At 40.0% G+C, this 20,610-nt stretch overlaps 1 protein-coding gene across 1 annotated transcript; it reads right to left on the reverse strand.

The window, feature by feature from the left end:
• Nucleotides 1-8,437: 8,437 nt before the first annotated feature.
• On the reverse strand, nt 8,438-14,006 carry ANP32D (acidic nuclear phosphoprotein 32 family member D; the record flags this gene model as incomplete). The annotated part of the gene is given in 2 exon segments (XM_012508380.1): nt 8,438-8,455; nt 13,644-14,006. Coding segments are annotated over 2 exon segments (381 nt in total), but the record flags the coding sequence as incomplete, so codon positions are not given.
• Nucleotides 14,007-20,610: the final 6,604 nt, after the last annotated feature.

Genomic DNA, 20,610 nt, shown 5'->3' on the forward strand with positions numbered 1-20,610 from the left:
GAATCCTCCCTAACTCATTTTATGAGGCCAGCATAATCCTGATACCAAAGCCTGGCAGAGGCACAACAAAAAAAGAGAATTTTACGCTAACATCCCTGATAAACATCGATGCAAAAATCCTCAATAAAATACTGGCAAACTGAATCCAGCAGCACATCAAAAAGCTTATCCACCACGATCAAGTTGGCTTCATCCCTGGGATGCAAGGCTGGTTCAACATACGCAAATCAATAAACATAATCCATCATATAAACAGAACCAAAGACAAAAACCACATGATTATCTCAATAGATGCAGAAAAGGCCTCGACAAAATTCAACAACCCTTCATGCTAAAAACTCTCAAAAAATAGGTATCGATGGGAAGTATCTCAAAATAATAAGAGCTATTTATGACAAATGCCCAGCCAATATCATACTGAATGGGCAAAAACTGGAAGCATTCCCTTTGAAAACTGGCACAAGACAGGGATGCCCTCTCTCACCACTCCTATTCAACATAGTGTTGGAAGTTCTGGCCAGGGCAATCAGGCAGGAGAAATAAATAAAGGGTATTCGATTAGGAAAAGAGGAAGTCAAATTGTCCCTGTTTGCAGATGACATGATTGTATATTTAGAAAGCCCCATCGTCTCAGCCCAAAATCTCCTTAAGCTGATAAGCAACTTCAGCAAAGTCTCAGGATACAAAATCAATGTGGAAAAATCACAAGCATTCTTATACACTTATAATAGACAAAGAGAGAGCCAAATCATGAGTGAACTCCCATTCACAATTGCTACAAAGAGAATAAAATACCTAGGAATCCAACTTACAAGGGATGTGAAGGACCTCTTCAAGGAGAACTACAAACCACTGCTCAATGAAATAAAAGAGGACACAAACAAATGGAAGAACATTCCATGCTCATGGGTAGGAAGAATCAATATTGTGAAAATGGCCATACTGCCCAAGGTAATTTATAGATTCAATGCCATCCCCATCAAGCTACCAATGACTTTCTTCACAGAATTGGAAAAAACTACTTTAAAGTTCATATGGAACCAAAAAAGAGCCTGCATCGCCAAGACAATCCTAAGCAAAAAGAACAAAGCTGGAGGCATCACACTATCTGTCTTCAAACTATACTACAAGGCTACAGTAACCAAAACAGCATGGTACTGGTACCAAAACAGAGATATAGACCAATGGAACAGAACAGAGCCCTCACAAATAATACCACACGTCTACAACCATCTGATCTTTGACAAACCTGACAAAAACAAGAAATGGGAAAATGATTCCCTATTTAATAAATGGTGCTGGGAAAACTGGCTAGCCATATGTAGAAAGCTGAAACTGGATCCCTTCCTTACACCTTATACAAAAAATAATTCAAGATGGATTAAAGACTTAAAGATTAGACCTAAAATCATAAAAACCCTAGAAGAAAACCTAGGCAATACCATTCAGGCCACAGGCATGGGCAAGGACTTCATGACTAAAACACCAAAAGCAATGGCAACAGAAGCCAAAATTGACAAATGGGATCTAATTAAACTAAAGAGCTTCTGCACAGCAAAAGAGACTACCATCAGAGTGAACAGGCAACCTACAGAATGGGAGAAAATTTTTACAATCTACCCATCTGACAAAGGGCTGATATTCAGAATCTACAAAGAACTTAAACAAATTTACAAGAAAAAATCAAACAATCCCATCAAAAAGTGGGTGAAGGATATGAACAGACACTTCTCAAAAGAAGACATTTATGCAGCCAACAGACACATGAAAAAATGCTCATCATCACTGGCCATCAGAGAAATGCAAATCAAAACCACAATGAGATACCACCTCACATCAGTTAGAATGGCCATCATTAAAAAGTCAGGAAACAACAGGTGCTGGAGAGGATGTGGAGAAATAGGAACACTTTTACACTGTTGGTGGTACTGTAAAGTAGTTCAATCATTGTGGAAGACAGTGTGGTGATTCCTCAAGGATCTAGAACTAGAAACACCATTTGACCCAGCCATCCCATTACTAGGTATATACCCAAAGGATTATAAATCATGCTGCTATAAAGACACATGCACATGTATGCTTTCTGCAGCACTATTCACAATAGCAAAGACTTGGAACCAACCCAAATGTCCATCGATGATAGACTGGATTAAGAAAATGTGGCACATATACAGTATGGAATACTATGCAGCCATAAAAAATGATGAGTTCACGTCATTTGTAGGGACATGGATGAAGCTGGAAATCATAATTCTGGGCAAACTATTGCAAGGACAGAAAACCAAACACCTCATGTTCTCACTCATAGGTGGGAATTGAACAATCAGAACACATGGACACAGGGTGGGGAACATCACACACCGGGACCTGTCGTGGGGTGGGGGGAGGAGGGAGGGATAGCATTAGGAGATATACCTAATGTAAATGATGAGTTAATGGGTGCAGCACACCAACATGGCACTTGTATACATATATAACAAACCTGCACATTGTGCACATGTACCCTAAAACTTACAGTATAATAAAAAATGAAAAAATAAAAAAATAAAAAAATAAATCCAGTCTACAATGGCAAGAAATAAAAAAGAATCATTGTTTATATTCTTTGTAAATTTATAATTAATGACAAAGAATTTGTGAGGTTGGTCGTAAGCTGTAGACTATCTGATGTGCTTTGCATGTCTTTCTCATTGGTTCTGTCAAAGAAAGAGTATCTTAGGTTAGGAAGCAGGCCCAGGATCCCATAAGCCTGCTGTTCAAGCCAGCCCAGCAAAACGATCAGTAACAAACTGGGTACAGGCCTCCTTCTTGTTTCATGTCCTTGAGAACATAACCTGTAACCAAGTGGCAATACTTTTGAGGCAGAAATTAGAGAAAGAAGAAAATAAAATTAAAAAGAAAAAGAAATAAGCTTTCCTATATTTCCTATATTACCCTTCCCAGCCTCTGGTAGCCATCCTTCTACTGTCTATGTTCATGAGTTCAATTGTTTTGATTTTTAGATCCTACAAATAAATGACAACATGCAATGTTTGTTTTTCTGTGCCTGGCTTATTTCATGTTACATAATGATCTCCAGTTCCATCCATGCTGTTACAAATGACTGGATCTCAATCTTTTTAATGGCTGAATAGACTCCATTGTGTATGTGTGGTAAGACAGTCTTGATTACCATAACTGTGTAGTAGTTCTTAGAATTGGATAATGTGAATCTTCCAATTTTGTTCTCTTTTCTCAGAATTGTTTGGGCTTATCCTAGTACCTTTGCCTTTACATATTCACCAGTTTCCTCAGGGTAAGGTTTTGAATCTGTTTTCCTGTCTACAATGGGATTGCACCAGTACCCTCAGAGTAGGTGCCTCTGGTTTAGCCTTTTGTTCTATACGGGAGATAAGAGAACCAGGTCTGGGAGGATTTAACAGTGGCTTCTGTTCTCCTACCCCAGCTAGAACTATGGGGAGAGATTTTCTTGAGAGCCTCATGGGGCTCCTGGAGGAAAAGGCTGGAAAAAGTTGGGAACCCCTCTATGATTGTGACCCTCAGGAACTTGAAAGTCTCATACTACCGTACACTCAGTCACCAGCAATTTGTCAAAATTTCCAGTTTAATCTTCCTATTTCTTTACATAACACCCAGCAGCTTCTGTCCTAGGTAAGCAAATGCTCAGGTTCTGTGTCTCCTTGCAGGAATCTGCCTCTCCAGATTGATTTCTGTATGGTCATCTGCCCTGTGACCTCAGTTCTCTTATGGTCCAAGAAAAGTTGCTGATTTTCAATTTTTTCAGCTTTTTTTTTTTTTTTTTTTTTAAATAAGAGTGGGAGTGACATCTTTCCAGCCCTCTACTTTTTTTTTTTTTTTTGAGACAGAGTCTTGCTGTGTCACTTAGGCTGGAGTTCAGTGGCACAATCTCAGCTCACTGCAACTTCCACCTCCCGGGCTCAAGGGATTCTCCTGCCTCAGCCTCCTGAGTAGCTTGGATCGCAGGTGCATGCCACCATGCCTGGCTAATTTTTGTATTTTTAGTAGGGATGGGGTTTTACCATGTTGGCCAGGCTGGTCTTAAACTCCTGATCTCAGGTGATCCGCCTGCCTCTGCTTCCCAATTTGCTGGGATTACAGGCATGAGCCACCATGCCTGGCCTAGCCCTCTGCATTTTTGAGTGGAAACTGGAAGTCTGAGTTTTAAGATAATAAAATCAGAGCTCCTTGTTCCAGGATGCCTTTTATTGTGCTGTATTTGAATCTGTAATTCCTCTTCATGTATTTTTTTTTTTTCAGGCCGGGTGCAGTAATCCCATCACTTTGGGAGGCCTAGGCAGGTGGATCGCCTGAGGTCAGGAGTTTGAGACCAGCCTGGCCAACATAGGTAAACCTCATCTCTACTAAAAATACAAAAAATTAGCTGGGCATGGTGGCAGGTGCCTGTAATCCCAGCTACTCAGGAGGCTGAGGCAGGAGAATCACTTGAACCCAGGAGATGGAGGTTGCAGTGAGCCAAGATCATGCCATTGCACTCCAGCCTGGGCAAAAAGAGCGAAACTTCATCTCAAAAAAAATTATATATATATACACACACACACACACACACACACACACACACACACACACACACACACATATATGTATTTTTTTCCATGGTAGTTGTTTTGGTCCATGTGTATCTCCTTCAACATTTTTTAATGGGGTTGTTCTGATTATTCCTCTTGATGGTTCTCTCTCATCGCCTGTTTGTACTATTGTTTCGTTTGCTCATTGTGGCAAAAGACTGGCTATTTCAGTTCTTTAAGTGGTAACAGTCTCATGAGAGAAGGGAATCTCCGCCTGTAGTGTAGCAGCAGACAAGTTGCCAGTCCCACTTCCAGGCACCCACCTCTGCACTCCAGTCTTATGCTTTCCCATCCTCAAGATAGGGAAAACTTCCTCTGTTTTAGTTCTTCTTTAGATGCTTGGGAGTCAGATAGAGAGGTGCATTTACATGGGGCAATACCAGCCTTTCAGCTGTATGTCCATCACCCGAGTGCTAATGTTCCTGGAACATCCATGTTCAGCCCCTGGAGAGAAAGGGTCGCACACGCTGCAGCAGCTGCTGCTGCTGCTGCAGACAGGACTCCCATGGGACCTGGGGCTTTACCACTCCCATCTCCTGATTGCTGTAGCTGCAGCTTAGCTCAGGAAAGCCTTGGACTTGGGATTAGAGAGTATGGTGGGACATGTTCATGTTAGATATAGATAATATTAGATATATTAATGGTCAGTCATGCTGCATCTTCAGTTGATTTTGCATATCATTAGCCTATTCCATTAAATACTAATTATATTATTTAATAGAAAAATCTATTATTTTCACTTCCAAGTTTTATGAGACTTCATTCAAGTCCTTGAGTACTTATGATTTATTCTCCCTCCAGAAAAAATTTCCTCAAACCCAGATATCTTCTAATGTCCGCCTTTCTCAAAACCCCCAGCAAGCTCTTTGGTTATGGGCTTAGGGCAAAATAACCCTAGCTCATTTAGACTTCATTGCATCTGAATGACCAACCTACCATTTCTCCCCTTGGCTCATGAGAAACCCTCCCTGCCAAGCTTCTGGGCCTCCTTGCTGACCCCACACTTGCTATTCAGCTCCCACTAAACTGCAGACTTCCTGAGGGTGAGAGGTTTTTTTGTACTAATGATGACAGTTAGACAGGACTCCATTGATAAAGAAGACTCCAGGGACCCAAAATGACATTGCTTACAAATCTATGATTTGCAGGAAAAATGATACAAATGTAGCAACAGCATTAAAGTAAGGGTATGCATCACAGCCAAAAGCTGCCTCCCAGCAAGGAGTCCTGCAGAGAGCCCTGGAGGGAGCTCCAATATTCTTCTCCCTACAAGGTCGTACTAGCATGTGCTCACTCTCCTGATTAGAAACCACCAATGTGTATGTGAAACACATCAGAACCAGGAGCTCAGACATATCTGGGTATGTATGACACGTCCTTCCCTTGATCCAGTCTAGTGAACTAGCAGCTGCCCTATGAACTGTCCCTGCAAAGGTAGCAGACAACTGAAGATCCAGCATAAGCCCAAATATTCCCTTAGGAGCTGGCAAACATTCTTCCCTACTCAGCAGTGTTCAAGGACAGGAACACTGCACCTTGATCTAAAACCCTCAGGAGCCATTTCAACAAGGGCTCAAAGGGAAGCTGCTTTTAACACTACAAAATGTCTCAATTATTTCACCTAACAACCCCTTACTTTCATGTTTCCTTTTGCCCTCCCTCCATTATCAGTCAGCTTGCCCCATTTGAAATGTCTTTTTTTTTTTTTTGAGACAGAGTCTCGCTCTGTCACCAGGCTGGAGTGCAGTGGCATGATCTTGGCTCGTGCAACCTCCACCTCCAGGTTCAGGTGATTCTCCTGCCTCAGCCTCCTGAGTAGCTGGGACTACAGGCACGAGCCACCACGCCCAGCTAATTTTTTTTTTTTTTTTTGTATTTCAGTAGAGATGGGGTTTCACCATGTTGGCCAGGTTGGTCTCGATCTCATGACCTCGTGATCTGCTCCCCTTGGCCTCCCAAAGTGCTGGTATTACAGGTGTGAGCCACCGCGCCCGGCCAATAACAACTCTTTATTAGCAAAGAACACAGAATAAACACCTTTACAACCAAAAAGTAATTTTTGCCATAAAAAGGTGGCATATCTATCTATCTATCTATCTATCTATCTATCTATCTAATGGCTGAGGAATAACCAAAACTTGCCATGTAAGGCCAGTAAGAAAATTCCAACAATTAACAAGAATGTAATTTTCAATGGCCCATTAATTACAGAAAAATTAAACAACTACATCAAAATTAAAATTGCCTACATATTAGAAATACATTTCAACTTACCTAAATATCTTTTTAGTAGTAATTAGTCTCATAGGCACGGCCTGGTGTCAGGTTATGGTTGCCCAGGTTCCTTTGGTTGGAGCGCCGTCTCCTGGCCAGAGAGGGTGAAGCTCAACCAAAGGAGATCTTTGGGCTTCCTTTTATCTTTGCTAATGCAGCAACCGTGGAACTGAATTTTAGTGGACCTGCCACCAGATTGAAATTTCCTGCCAATCCATTTTACTTGCTCCTGGGGTTTCAGTTTTACAATTTTCAGATCTCACTGGGAAGGTTTATTATCAGCAAGTGATTTCAAAGCATGTGCTACTTCAAACTAAGGGCAAAGAGGCAACCAACCACATGGCGTCAATGATTCATTTTCATCCTCTTTATCAGAACCACCCCTTTTCTATCTAAATAATGCCTTAGTTATAGTTTTAGCTAAAAATGAGTTGGGGAGACAAATTTCTAATCCCACATATGATGCTGGCTGGCTGAACTAATGGCAGCAGTTAGGCAGAGTGTAATGGCTAAATCCAAAACACTTAATTTTTCTTTAATTGCAAAGTCCAAAAACACTTCTGGTCCCTCACAGGACCCCAAATAATGATGCTTACCAACCTATGGTTACTTCGGGAAAGGGATACAACACAGCAGTAACTTCAATTCAGGAGAAATGTTACAGCCAAAGGATGTCTCACACAAGGTGTCCAGAGAGACCTGGCATGGGTTCCAGTTGTCCTCTCTTTATAAGGCCATGCCAGGACCTGCTTCACCCTCAGATCAGGAATCAGCAATGGGTAATGAGCTCAGCTAAGTGTAAGAGCAAGGCCTTCTTCATCTTCTCCCCACAATATCTGGTGAATTCTATTATACAAGACAGGCTTAGTCAGCTGCCTTAGCACCTCGATGGTTTCTGTGTGTGACCAGGCCGTTATCTTTGCAGGACTGCATTGTGACACTTTTAAAACTCATAATCTATAGCTTGATTATTGTGGAAGTCAAGCAACAAAATGATAAAATTCGAACTCTGTCTGAAAATCTGTAAAGACACTAGGTAGTTCATCATTTTTGTCTCCCGTACAAAGACAAAGAAGTCTCAGGGAGTAAAGGTAATGTCAACACAAACTTGCATTTTCTTTTTTCTTTTTTTTGTTTTTGAGATGGAGTTTTGCTCTTGTCGCCCAGGCTGGAGTGCAATGGCGTGATCTCAGCTTACTGCAACCTCCACTTCCCAAGTTCAAGTGATTCTCGTGGCTCAACCTCCAAGTAGCTGGGATTACAGGTGCCTGCCACCACGCCTGGCTATTTTTTTGTATTTTTAGTAAAGACAGTGTTTCACCATTTTGTCCAGCCTGGTCTCGAACTCCTGACCTAAGGTGATCCACCCTCCTCAGCCTCCCAAAGTGCTGGGATTACAGGTGTGAGCCACTGTGCCTGGTCTAACTTGCATTTTCTTGATCAGTGGTGTATTGTAATTTTTTAGCCCACAGACTCAGGTATGCAAAATATAATTTTATTTTAAACACCTGCTACATGTTGAGTATCTCTCATCCAAAATGCTTGGGAGTAGAAATATTTTGGATTTCACAGTTTTTCAGATTTTGGAATATTTTCATCACACTTGTCAGCTGAGCATCCCTAATCTTAAATTCCAAAATTCAGATGCTCCAATGAGCATTTCCTTTGAGCTTCATGTTGGTGCTCAAAAAGTTTTGAATTTTGGAGAATTTTGGATTAGGAATCCTCAATCTGTATTAATTTATCTTTCAAGCTTCTGTTTATGTCTGAAGCAAAAATTTAATTCAGTCATGTTAAGTATGAACTCAGTGAAAAATTCTGTGATTTCTCAGTCATTTAAGGTTTCATAACTATACATTAAGATTTCCCCCTTCTTGTCTCTTACTGGGGGCTGATGTTATGCTGACCCCAGAGTAACTGTGGTGTTGGTGACCACAGGCATCTACTCACCGGTGGCCTGCCTTGGTTCTATGCTGATTTCCTGCTCCACATGTGACTCATCCCCTCTGGTCCTCAGGTGTGGCCCTCTCTCTCCTGGTAATCTAGCATGGCGTAGATGATCCTCATCCAGTTGCTGGCAAGGCTGTCCAAGGCATATTTGCTAAGTCAATTTCCTTTTGTTCTGGTCATGAGACCCTTTGTGGGTGTAGTATATACTATTAGAGACATACTGTGGCTACAAGATTAACAATAACCATAAGGCCCACTCAAATATCACACAGGGCCTACACTATATGTCAGTTAGCAGTATCATGCAAGGTGGCCTGGGGATTTCCAACTCTGGCCAGAGTATTACTAGGATAAGTTGCATCATGATATATAGTGTAGGTCCTGTGAGATGTTTGAGTGGGCCTTACAGTTATCATTAATCTTACAGCTGCAATATGTCTCTTATAGCATACTGCAGTGGGCTGCTAACTCTCTCGTAAGCTGACATTCTTTTTTTTTTTTTTGAGATGGAATCTCCCTCTGTCACCTAGGCTGGAGTGCAGTGGCGCAATCTTGGCTCACTGCAACCTCCGCCTCCGGGTTCAAGCGATTCTTCTGCCTCAGCCTCCCGAGTAGCTGGGACTACAGGTGTGCGTTACCATGCCCGGCTAATTTTTGTATTCTTAGTAGAGATGGGGTTTCACCATACACGCCAGGCTGATCTTGAACTCCTGACCTCGTGATCTGCCCTCGGCCTCCCAAAGTGCTGGGATTACAGGTATGAGCCACTGCGTCCGGCATGTAAGCTGACATTCTTGCCCTACTAGTAGAGTCACTGCCTTCCCCTGTCATTCTAAGGCTAAGGGGAACTCAGGAAAGGATCTCTTACCTCTTATACCTGTACAATTCATTCTTCCATTTCTTGTTCATAGTGGTTGCACCATATTTTGCAAGGAAGTTCTCAAGGGACTTGCCATTTTTCTGGGTCCCAACTAACCTTATGATGATAAGAAAGAGAGAGGACATGTTTTGCGGAATGAAAACATGATGCTTACCATTTAGCTCATTTAGCTATGCTCATTTTTCTGCCCAAGTCCACTTCTCATTTCTCTTTTCATGTACTCTTTAGGGACCAATCTGAGTGGGAACAGAGGTGAGGCCAAGGCTTAAGAATGGTGGCAGCAAGAGAACTCCCACTATTGCTAGTCATGCTAATTTAGCCTTTCCACCATTTTCCTTTCCTTTGGAGTTTGATGGATACTTTCTGTGTAAAGGGAAAGGATACTTAATTTAAACTATTGATTGTTCCACCACTTGAGTTCTAGGGCTAATGTAATAAGTCAGAGTTAAGTAGAGAAGCCTGACCCTTCTGAAATGTCTACTGAATTCTATTCCCAAACCACTTGTATCACATATAGTATGTTATCACTGGATCAGAAGGGAGTCAGTGATTGCCTGCCTTATCTCCTCTCCCTTCTGACACTTATCCCCACCCCAAACACTTGTAATTCTTTTCAAATGGGATTCAGTGTTTTTGTGGGGTCATTCCTATGGGTCTGAGATGTAAACACAGATATCTAGGCACAGTGACGGCGCTGAGGGGTCATTTGAAGGCATGCAGCCTCCTTGTATATCCTCATTCTTAAATAGGAAGAATAAATGTCTTTTCAATATTTCATTAAATACACCAATACATCCTTCCCCCCAGCTTTTATGAGGTATAATTGATGAATAAAAATTGTATATATTTAAGATATGCAAACTGATGTTTTGATATATGTATACACTGTGAAATAATCACTGTAATGGAGCTAATTAACATATCCATCATCTCCATACTGCTTTTCATAGAGGTTGTACTAATTTACATTCCCACCAACAGTGTATAAGCATTCCCTTTTCTCTGCATCCTCACCAACATCAGTTATTTTTTGTCCTTTGAATTCTAACCATTCTGACTGGTGTAAGATGATATCTTATTGCAGTTTTAATTTGCATTTCTCTGATGATTAGTGACGTTGAGCATTTTTTCCTATACTTGGCCATTCATATGTCTTCTTTTGCAAAATATCTATTTACATCCTTCTTTCACTTTTTTTTTTTTTGAGATAGAGTCTTGCTCTGTCACCCAGACTGGAGTGCAGTAGTGCAATCATAGCTCACTGCACCCTCAACCTCCTGGGCTGAAGTGATCCTTCCACCTCAGCCTCCCCAGTAGCTGGAACCACAGGCTTACACCACCATGCCCAGCTAACTTTTTAATTTTAATAGAGATAGGGTCTTGCTACATTGCCCAGGCTGGTCTTGAACTCCCGGCTCAAGCGATCCTCCTGCCTCGACATCCAGATGTGTTGAGATTGCAGGCATGAGCCACTGCGCCTGGTCATTTGCCCACTTTTAAATAGGATTATTTGTTTTTGTTGTTGTTGTTTGCATTCCTTGTACATTCTGAATATTAATGCCCTGTTGAATGCATAGTTTGCAAATACTTTCTCGCATTCTGCAAGTTGTCTGTTCATGTGTTGGTTATTTCTTTTGCTTTGCAGAAGCTTTTTAGTTTAATTAAATTTCATTTATTTATTTTTGTTTTTGTTGCTTGTGCTTTTGAGGTCTTAGTCATGAATTCTTTGCCTAGACAAATGTCCAGAAGAGTTTTTCCTAGGGTTTCTTCTAGTATTTTTATAGTTTCAGTCTGTTTTTTTTTTTTGAGACAGAGTCTTGCTCTGTCACCCAGGGTGAGTGCAGTGGCACCATTGTGGCTCACTACAGCCTTGACCACCCAAGCTCAAGCGATCTTCCTGCCTCAGCCCCCTGAATAGCTGGGATTACAGACATACACCACCATGCTTGGCTAATTTTTATACTTTTTGTAGAGAGAACATTTTGCCGTGTTGCCCAGGCTGGTCTCGAACTCCTGAGCTCAAGTGATCTGCCTGCCTCGGCCTCCCAAAGTGCTGGGATTATAGGAATGAGCCACTGTGCCTGGCCTAGTTTCAGCCTTTTAATTTAAGTCTTTAATCTATTTTGAGTTGATTTTTGTATATGGTGAGAGACATAGGTCAGTTTCATTCTTCTGCATGTGGTTATCTAATTTTTTCAGCACTTTTTATTGAAAATGTTGTCCTTTCCCTAACGTAAGTTCTAGCAGGCTTTGTCAAAAAGCATTTGGATATAAATTTGTGGCTTTATTTCTGGGTTCTCTATTCTGTTCCATTGGTCTACGTGTCTATTTTTATACCAATACCATGCTGTTTGGTTACTGTAGTGTTGTAATATATTTTGAAGTCAGGTAATGTGATGTGGACTGCTTTGTTCTTTATCCTCCAGATTCTTTGGCTGTTTGGGCTCTATTTGGTTCCATATGAATTTCAGAATTGCTTTTTCTAATTCTGTGAAGAATGATGTTGGCATTTTGATAGGGATTGCATTGAATCTGTAGATTGCTTTGGGCAGTATGGTCATTTTGATGATATTAATTCTTCTGATTTGTGATCATGGGATGTTTTTCCATTTGTTTGTGTCATCTACAATTTCTTTCATCAGTGCTTTGTTGTTTCCCTTGTAGAGATCTTTCACTTCCTTGGTTTAATTTGTCACTATAGGTATTTTATTTATTCTGGATACTGGATCCCTTCCTTACACCTTATACAAAAATTAATTCAAGATGGATTAAAGATTTACATGTTAGACCTAAAACCATAAAAACCCTAGAAGAAAACCTAGGCATTACCATTCAGGACATAGGCGTGGGCAAGGACTTCATGTCTAAAACACAAAAAGCAATGGCAACAAAAGCCAAAATTGACAAATGGGATCTAATGAAACTAAAGAGCTTCTGCACAGCAAAAGAAACTACCGTCAGAGTGAACAGGCAACCTACAAAATGGGAGAAAATTTTCGCAACCTACTCATCTGACAAAGGACTAATATCCAGAATCTACAATGAACTCAAACAAATTTACAAGAAAAAAACAAATAACCCCATCAAAAAGTGGGCGAAGGACATGAACAGGCACTTCTCAAAAGAAGACATTTATGCAGCCAAAAAACACATGAAAAAATGCTCATCATCACTGGCCATCAGAGAAATGCAAATCAAAACCACAATGAGATATCATCTCACACCAGTTAGAATGGCGATCATTAAAAAGTCAGGAAACAACAGGTGCTGGAGAGGATGTGGAGAAATAGGAACACTTTTACACTGTTGGTGGGACTGTAAACTAGTTCAACCATTGTGGAAGTCAGTGTGGCGATTCCTCAGGGATCTAGAACTAGAAATACCATTTGACCCAGCCATCCCATTACTGGGTATATACCCAAAGGACTATAAATCATGCTGCTATAAAGACACATGCACATATATGTTTATTGCAGCACTATTCACAATAGCAAAGACTTGGAACCAACCCAAATGTCCAACAACAATAGACTGGATTAAGAAAATGTGGCACATATACACCATGGAATACTATGCAGCCATAAAAAATGATGAGTTCATGTCCTTTGTGGGGACATGGATGAAACTGGAAACCATCATTCTCAGTAAACTATCGCAAGGACAAAAAACCAAACACCTCATGTTCTCACTCATAGGTGGGAATTGAACAATGAGAACTCATGGACACAGGAAGGGGAACATCACACTCCGGGGACTGTTGTGGGGTGGGGGGAGGGGAGAGGGACAGCATTAGGAGATATACCTAATGCTAAATGACGAGTTAATGGGTGCAGCAAACCAACATGGCACATGGATACATATGTAACAAACCTGCACACTGTGCACATGTACCCTAAAACTTAAAGTATAATAATAATAATAATAAAAAAAAAGAAAAGGTCTAAGCTCTCAAGGTTTTCTAACTTTTTCAGGGGCTCTATTGTGCTGAGGTCTTTAATTTTGTTGCCACTTAAATTTAGATGTATGAGGTTCGGACACTTTTCTGCCAATACTTCTAGCCCCCCTGAGGCTCTGTTACTGCTTAGTTCAAGCTTCTTAAGTTTGTTTAACTTCGGCAAGTTTGCGATTGAGGTGAGGGCTACATTGATTGTACTTAAGAATTCCAGTTCTTTAAATTCATCTGTGAGGCCTTCCAATTTGCCTTCACTCGACTGACTGTTGTCCAGGAGAAGTTCTTTCACATCAGAGGGCGTCCTGTTCTACAGCTCTAAATGAATCTGTTTGCCCATCTCCATCTCTCACACTTTCTCTGCAGAGGCTCCCGAGCCAGCGGAATTCAATCAATAAACCCCGAACCCACAACCACGCATTTGAAAGCTCAACCAGCTCCACTGGCTTCTCCAAAAGTAAGTTCTTAATTCCACCCACACCCAAAATCTATTATCTCCCATCACATTAAATTGTGCTATCATTCACCCAGTTGCTCCAAAACCTTAGAATAATGACTACTTCCTCTATTTTTCTATTTTACATCAGATAGATGTATTGGCTGTACCTTTACAGTGTATCCTAAATCTGATCACTTCTCATCATCTCTAGGCCACGCCATACTATATATCTCACGGACTGTTGTCAAAGCCTCCTAACTGGCTCATTCTTATCTTCCTGCAGCAGCCAGAATGCTCATTTTAAAATGCAGAAAACCCTAAAGACTCTGCCAAAAGGTTAATAGAACTGATAAACTGTTTTAGTAAGGTTTCAGGACACAAAATCAATCTACAAAACTAGTAGCATTTCTATACACCAATAGTATTCAAGCTGAGAGTTAAATCAAGAACACAACCCCATTTACAATAGCCACAAAGAAAATGAAATACCTACAAATACAGCTAACCAAGGAGAGGTGAAAGATTTCTACAAGGAGAACTACAAACCACTGCTCAAAGAAACCAGAGATGGCACAAATAAGTGGAAAAACATCCCATGTTCATGAATTGTAAGATCAATATTATTAAAATGGTCATATTCCCCAAAGCAACTTACAGATTCAACACTATTTCTATCAAATTACCAATGTCATCCGTCACAGAATTAGAAAAAAACTACTCTGAATTCATATGGAACCAAAAAATAGCCTGAATAGCAAAAGTAACCCCAAGCAAAAAGAACAAAGCCAGAGACATCACACTACCTGACTTCAAACTATCCTATAAAGCTATAGTAACCAAAACAGCATGGTATCGACACAAAAACAGACACATAGACAAATGGAACAGAATAGAAACTTCTGAAATAAAGCCTTACACTTAAAAATATCTAATCTTTGACAAGACCAACAAAAACAAGCAATAGTGAAAGGACTCTCTATTCAATAAATGGTGCTGGGATAATGGGCTAGCCATATGCAGAAGAATGAAACCAGACCCTTACCTTTCACCATATACAAAAACTAACTGAAGATGGATTAAAGTTTTAAATGCAAGACTTCAACCTATAAAAATCCTAGAAAATATGCCCCAAAGAAAGGAAATCAGTATATAGAAGAGACATCTGCACTCCTATGTTGGTTCCAGCACTGTTTACTAAGATTTGGAAGCAACCTAAATGTCCATAAACAGCTGGATGGATAAAGAAAATGTGGTACATATACACAATGGAGTACTCTTCAGCCATAAAAATAATGAGATCCAGTCACTTGCAACAACATGAATGGAACTGGAGATTATTATGTCAAGTGAAATAAGACAGGCACAGAAAAACAAACATTGCATGTTCTCACTTATTTGTGGGATCTAAAAATCAAAACAATAGAACTCATGAAGGAGGGGCTGAGAAGTGTAGTGGGGGCTGCTGGGGGAGATGAGGATGGTTAATGGGTACAAAAAATAAAAAGAATGAATAAGACCTACTATTTGATAGCACAACAGGGTGGCTATAATAAAAATAACTTAATTGTACATTTAAAAATAATTTAAAGAGTGTAATTGCATTATTTGTAACTTAAAAGATAAATGCTTGTGGGGGATGGATACTCCATTATCCATGATGTGCTTATTTCACATTGCATACCTGTATCAAAACATCTCGTGTATGCCATAAGTATATATATCTAATATGCACCCACAAAATTTTAAAAAATAAAAAAAGAATAAATAAACATAAAAATTGAAAACAAATTCGAGAAGAAAACCTAGGAAATGCCCTTGTTGACATCAACCTTGGCAAAGAAATTTTTGGCTAAGTCCCCAAAAGCAATTGCAACAAAAACAAAAAAAATGGAACAGTGGGACCTAATTAAACTAAAGAGATTCTGCACAGCCAAAGAAACCATCAGTAAACAGACTACCTACAGAATGGGAGAAAATATTTGGAAACTATGCGTCTGACGAAGATCTAATATCAGGACTCTATAAGGAACTTAAATCAACAAGCAAAAAGCTACCCCATGAAAAATGGGCAAAGGACATGAACAGACACTTCTCGAAAGAACACACACAAGTAGACATATGAAAAAATGCTCATCAGAGAAATGCAGATCAAAACCACAATGAGATACCGTCTTCCACCAGTTGGAATGGCTATTACCAAAAAGTAAAAAAATAACAGATGTTGGGGAGGCTGCAGAGAAAAGAGAACACTTCTACACTGTTGGTGGGAAAGCAAATTAGTTCAGCCACTGTGGAAAGCAGTTTGGAGATTTCTCAAAGAACTTAAAACAGAAATACATTTGATCCAGCAGTTCCATTACTGCGTATCTACCCAAAGGAAAATAAATCATTCTACCAAAAAGAAACATGCATGCATATGTTCATTGCTGCACTATTCAGAATAGTAAAGACATGGAATCAACCTAGGTGCTCATCAATGGTAGACTGGATAAAGAAAATGTGGTACATAGACACCATGGAATAGCATGTAGCCATAAAAATGAATAAAGTCAGGTCTTTTGCAGCAACATGGTTGGAGATGGAGGCCATAATCCTAAGGAAATTAATGCAGGAAAAGAAAAGCAAATACTGCATGTTCTCACCTGTGGGAGTGAAACAGTGGGCATTCATGAACATAAACATGGGAATGACAGACATTGGGGACAACTAGAATGGGAAGAGACAGTGTTGTGGGAAGTCAGGGACCCCAAATGGAGGGACCGGCTGAAACCACAGTAGAACATACACTGTGAAGATTTTGTGGACATTTGTTAGTTCCCCAAATTAATACTTTTATAATTTCTTATGCCTGTCTTTACTGCAATCTCTGAACATAAATTGTGAAAATTTCATGGACATTTATCACTTCCCCAATCAATACTCTTATAATTTCCTATGCCTGTCTTTACTTTAATCTCTTAATCCCATCATCTTCGTAAGATGAGGATGTATGTCGCCTCAGGACCTTGTGATGATTGCGTTATCTGTGCAAACTGTTTGTAAAATATGTGTGTTTGAACAATATGAAATCTGGGCATCCTAAAAGAACAGGATAACAGCAATTTTCAGGGAATGAGGCAGATAACCATAAAGTCTGACTGCCTGCGGGCCCAGGCAGAACAGAGTCATATTTCTCTTCTTTCAGAAAGCGAATAGGAGAAATATCGCTGAATTCTTTTCTCAGCAAGGCATAACCCTGGGAAAATGAATGCATTCCCAGGGGGAGGTCTCTAAAATGGCCACTCTGGGAGTGTCTGTCTGATGCAGTTGTAAATAAGGGATGAAATACACCCTGGTCTCCTGCAGCACCCCCAGGCTTGCTAGGATTAGGAAATTCCAGCCTGGCGACTTCTAGTCAGACCGGTTGTCTGCTCTCGAACCCTGTTTCCTGTTAGATGTTTATCAATGACAATGTGTGCCCAGCAGGACATGAAACCTCATTAGTAATTCTAATTTTGCCCTGGCCTTGTGATCTTGCTCTGCCCCCATTTGCCTTGTGATATTTTGTTGCCTTTGAAGCATGTGATCTCTGTGACCCACACCCTATTCATACACTCCTTCCCCTTTGAAAATCACTAATAAAAACTTGCTGATTTTGTGGCTTGAGCATCACGGAAGCTGCCGACATGTGATGTCACCCCCGGAGACCCAGCTGTAAAATTTCTTCCTTTTGTACTCTTTTTCTTTATTTCTCAGACAGGCCGATGCTTAAGGAAAATAAAAAAGAACCTACGTTGAAATATTGGGGGCTTGTTCCCCCGATAAGACAGAGGGGGGTGTGGGCTGGAAAACTACCTATTGGGTACTAAGCTCACTACCTGAATGCAATATACCCATGTAACAAACCTGCACGTGTATCCCCTGTATCTAAAATAAAAGTTGAAAAAAAAGCGACTACTTTGTCTGATATTAATATAATCATAACAGCTTTATTGTTGTTGTAGTTAGTGTTTGCATGATATCTTTTTTGGTCCTTGTACTTTTGATCCATCTGTATCTTTATACATAAAATGTGTCTCTTGTAAAATAAATAAACAAACAAATATATAAAACACATATAGATCACATCACAGCCTTCCTCAAAACCCTGTGTTCCCTCTGCATCATTCTTAGGATAAAGCACACAGTCCTTCCATGTCCAGGCCTACCCCTTGGACATCATTCCTGCCCACTCCACCTGTCCATTCTGCTTTAGTCACACTAGCTTCCTTTCCCTCAGGTGTGCCAGATGTGCACTTCTGTCTCAAGGTTTTGGCTCCCTCACTCAAATGACATATCCTCAGAGAGATCTTCTTATATCCCCTCTCTAAAGCATCAGCTGCCACCACTTGCCCTTTACTCTGATTTGTATTTTTTAAATCCCCACTGGACATTATAAATGCCTAATAGTTTTATCTGTTTCATCTCATGGAATGTAAGCTTCATGAGGGCTTTTGTCTTAATCATTATTGATTGTGTTTACACTACCAAGATCTATATTTGAAAAATAGAAGGAACTCAGATGTATGTAGAATAAATGAGCCAAGGAATACTACATAGTGACATTTCCTGTGGGTGGGAAGCCATCGGATTATTATCCAGGCCAGCGATGAGGATAAGAGGGCATCCTACAGAGGAGAGGCACCCCTCTGCTGCCATGATATCATCTAAAATAGCTAAGTTGTTACATGGCCCCCCAACACAAAGACTAAATTTAGACTATATTTTCGAGAACTTTATTGAGGTATAATTGACATGCAATAAAAGACATATACTTGTTAAGTTTGGGCACGTATATACACCCATGAAATTATCAACAAAAACAAGATAATAAAAATATCCATGAATTCAAAAGTTTCCTTGGGCCCCGTGGTAATCTGTCATCTTAGCCCTCTCTGTCATCCTGAAGCAACCATTGATATGCTTTCTCTTATTATATTAATTGAATGTTATGCATTTTCTAGAATTTTATTTAAATAAAATTATACAGTGTGTACTTTTTATGGTACAGGTTCTTTCATTCGGAATAATTATTTTGAGATTCCTGTTACTATGTACAGCATTCATTTCATTCGTTTTCATTGCTGAGTAGTATTCCATCATGTGGTGTATTCATTTCATAGGGCTGCCATAACAAATTACCACAAAATTGGCGACTTTAACAACAAAAATGTATTCCCTCACAGTTCTGGAGGCCAGAAGTCTGAAATCAAGGTGTCGACAGGGTTCGTTTCTTCTAAAGGCTTTCAGGGAGAATGGGTTCCAAGCTTCTCTTTTAGCTTTTACTGGCTGCAGACAATCCATGTGGTTCCTTTGTTTGTAATGCCTCATTTCAGTCTCTACCTCTGTCTTCCCATCACCTTCTCTTCTGATGTGTCTTTTCCCTTCTCTTCTAAAGACTCTTGTCATTAGACTTAGGTCTCATCCTAATCTAGGATGATCTTATCTTGATATCCTTAACTTAGTTATATTTGCAAAGACCATTTTCCCAAATAAAGTCACATTTACAGGTTCTGAGTGAACATCTGTTGGGGAGGGGTACCATTCACATCACTACATATACATATACTACCATTTGTTTTTCCATTTACCTGTTGATGGACATTTGGTTATTTTCAGTTTGGGGCTATTACAAATAAAGTGGCTATGAACATCCATTCACAAATTTTTGTATGGACATATGCTTTGTTTCTTTTGGGTAAATAGGAATGGAATGGCTGGGACATATGGTAGGGGTTGTATATTTAAAAAATTAATAAACTGTCAAACTGTTTTCTAAAGTTGCAGTACCATTTTACATTCCTACTACCAGTGTATGAGATTTCAAGTTGCTCTATATTTTTACCAGAATTTGGTATGGCCATTATTTCTGATTTTAAATATCCTAATAGGTGTGTAGTGTTGTCTCATGGTTTTAATTTGCATTTCCCTAATAACGAATTGTGTTAAGCATCTTTTCATTTGCAAGCCATGTATCTTTTTATTGAGGCAGAGTTTCGCACTTGTTGCCTAGGTTGAGTGCAATGGCTCGATCTTGGCTCACTGCAACATTCGCCTCCCCAGTTCAAGCGATTCTCCTGCCTCAGCCTCCTGAGTTGCTGTGATTACAGGTGCACATCACTATGCCCGGCTAATTTTTGTATTTTCAGTAGAGCTGGGTTTCACTATGTGGGCCAGGATGGTCCCGAACTCCCGACCTCAGGTGATCCATTCACATAGGCCTCCCAAAGTGTTGGGATTACAGGCATGAGCCACCGCGTCCAGTCCCAAGCCATATATCTTTGATGAAATGTCTGAACAAATATTTTACCCATTTTATAATTGGGTTTCTTGTTTTATAATAATAGATTAAGTTTTGTGTGTTTGTTTATTCTGGATTCAATTCCTTAATCATATATGTGAATTGCAATTGTTTCTCTCAGTTTGTTTTTTAGGAAGAGGAAAATCTTTAATTTTGATAAAGTTCAATGTATCAATTTTTCTTTTTAGAAAT

This window comes from Nomascus leucogenys, chromosome 8 (assembly GCF_006542625.1).
Source record: "Nomascus leucogenys isolate Asia chromosome 8, Asia_NLE_v1, whole genome shotgun sequence".
Taxonomy (NCBI): Eukaryota; Metazoa; Chordata; class Mammalia; order Primates; family Hylobatidae; genus Nomascus; species Nomascus leucogenys.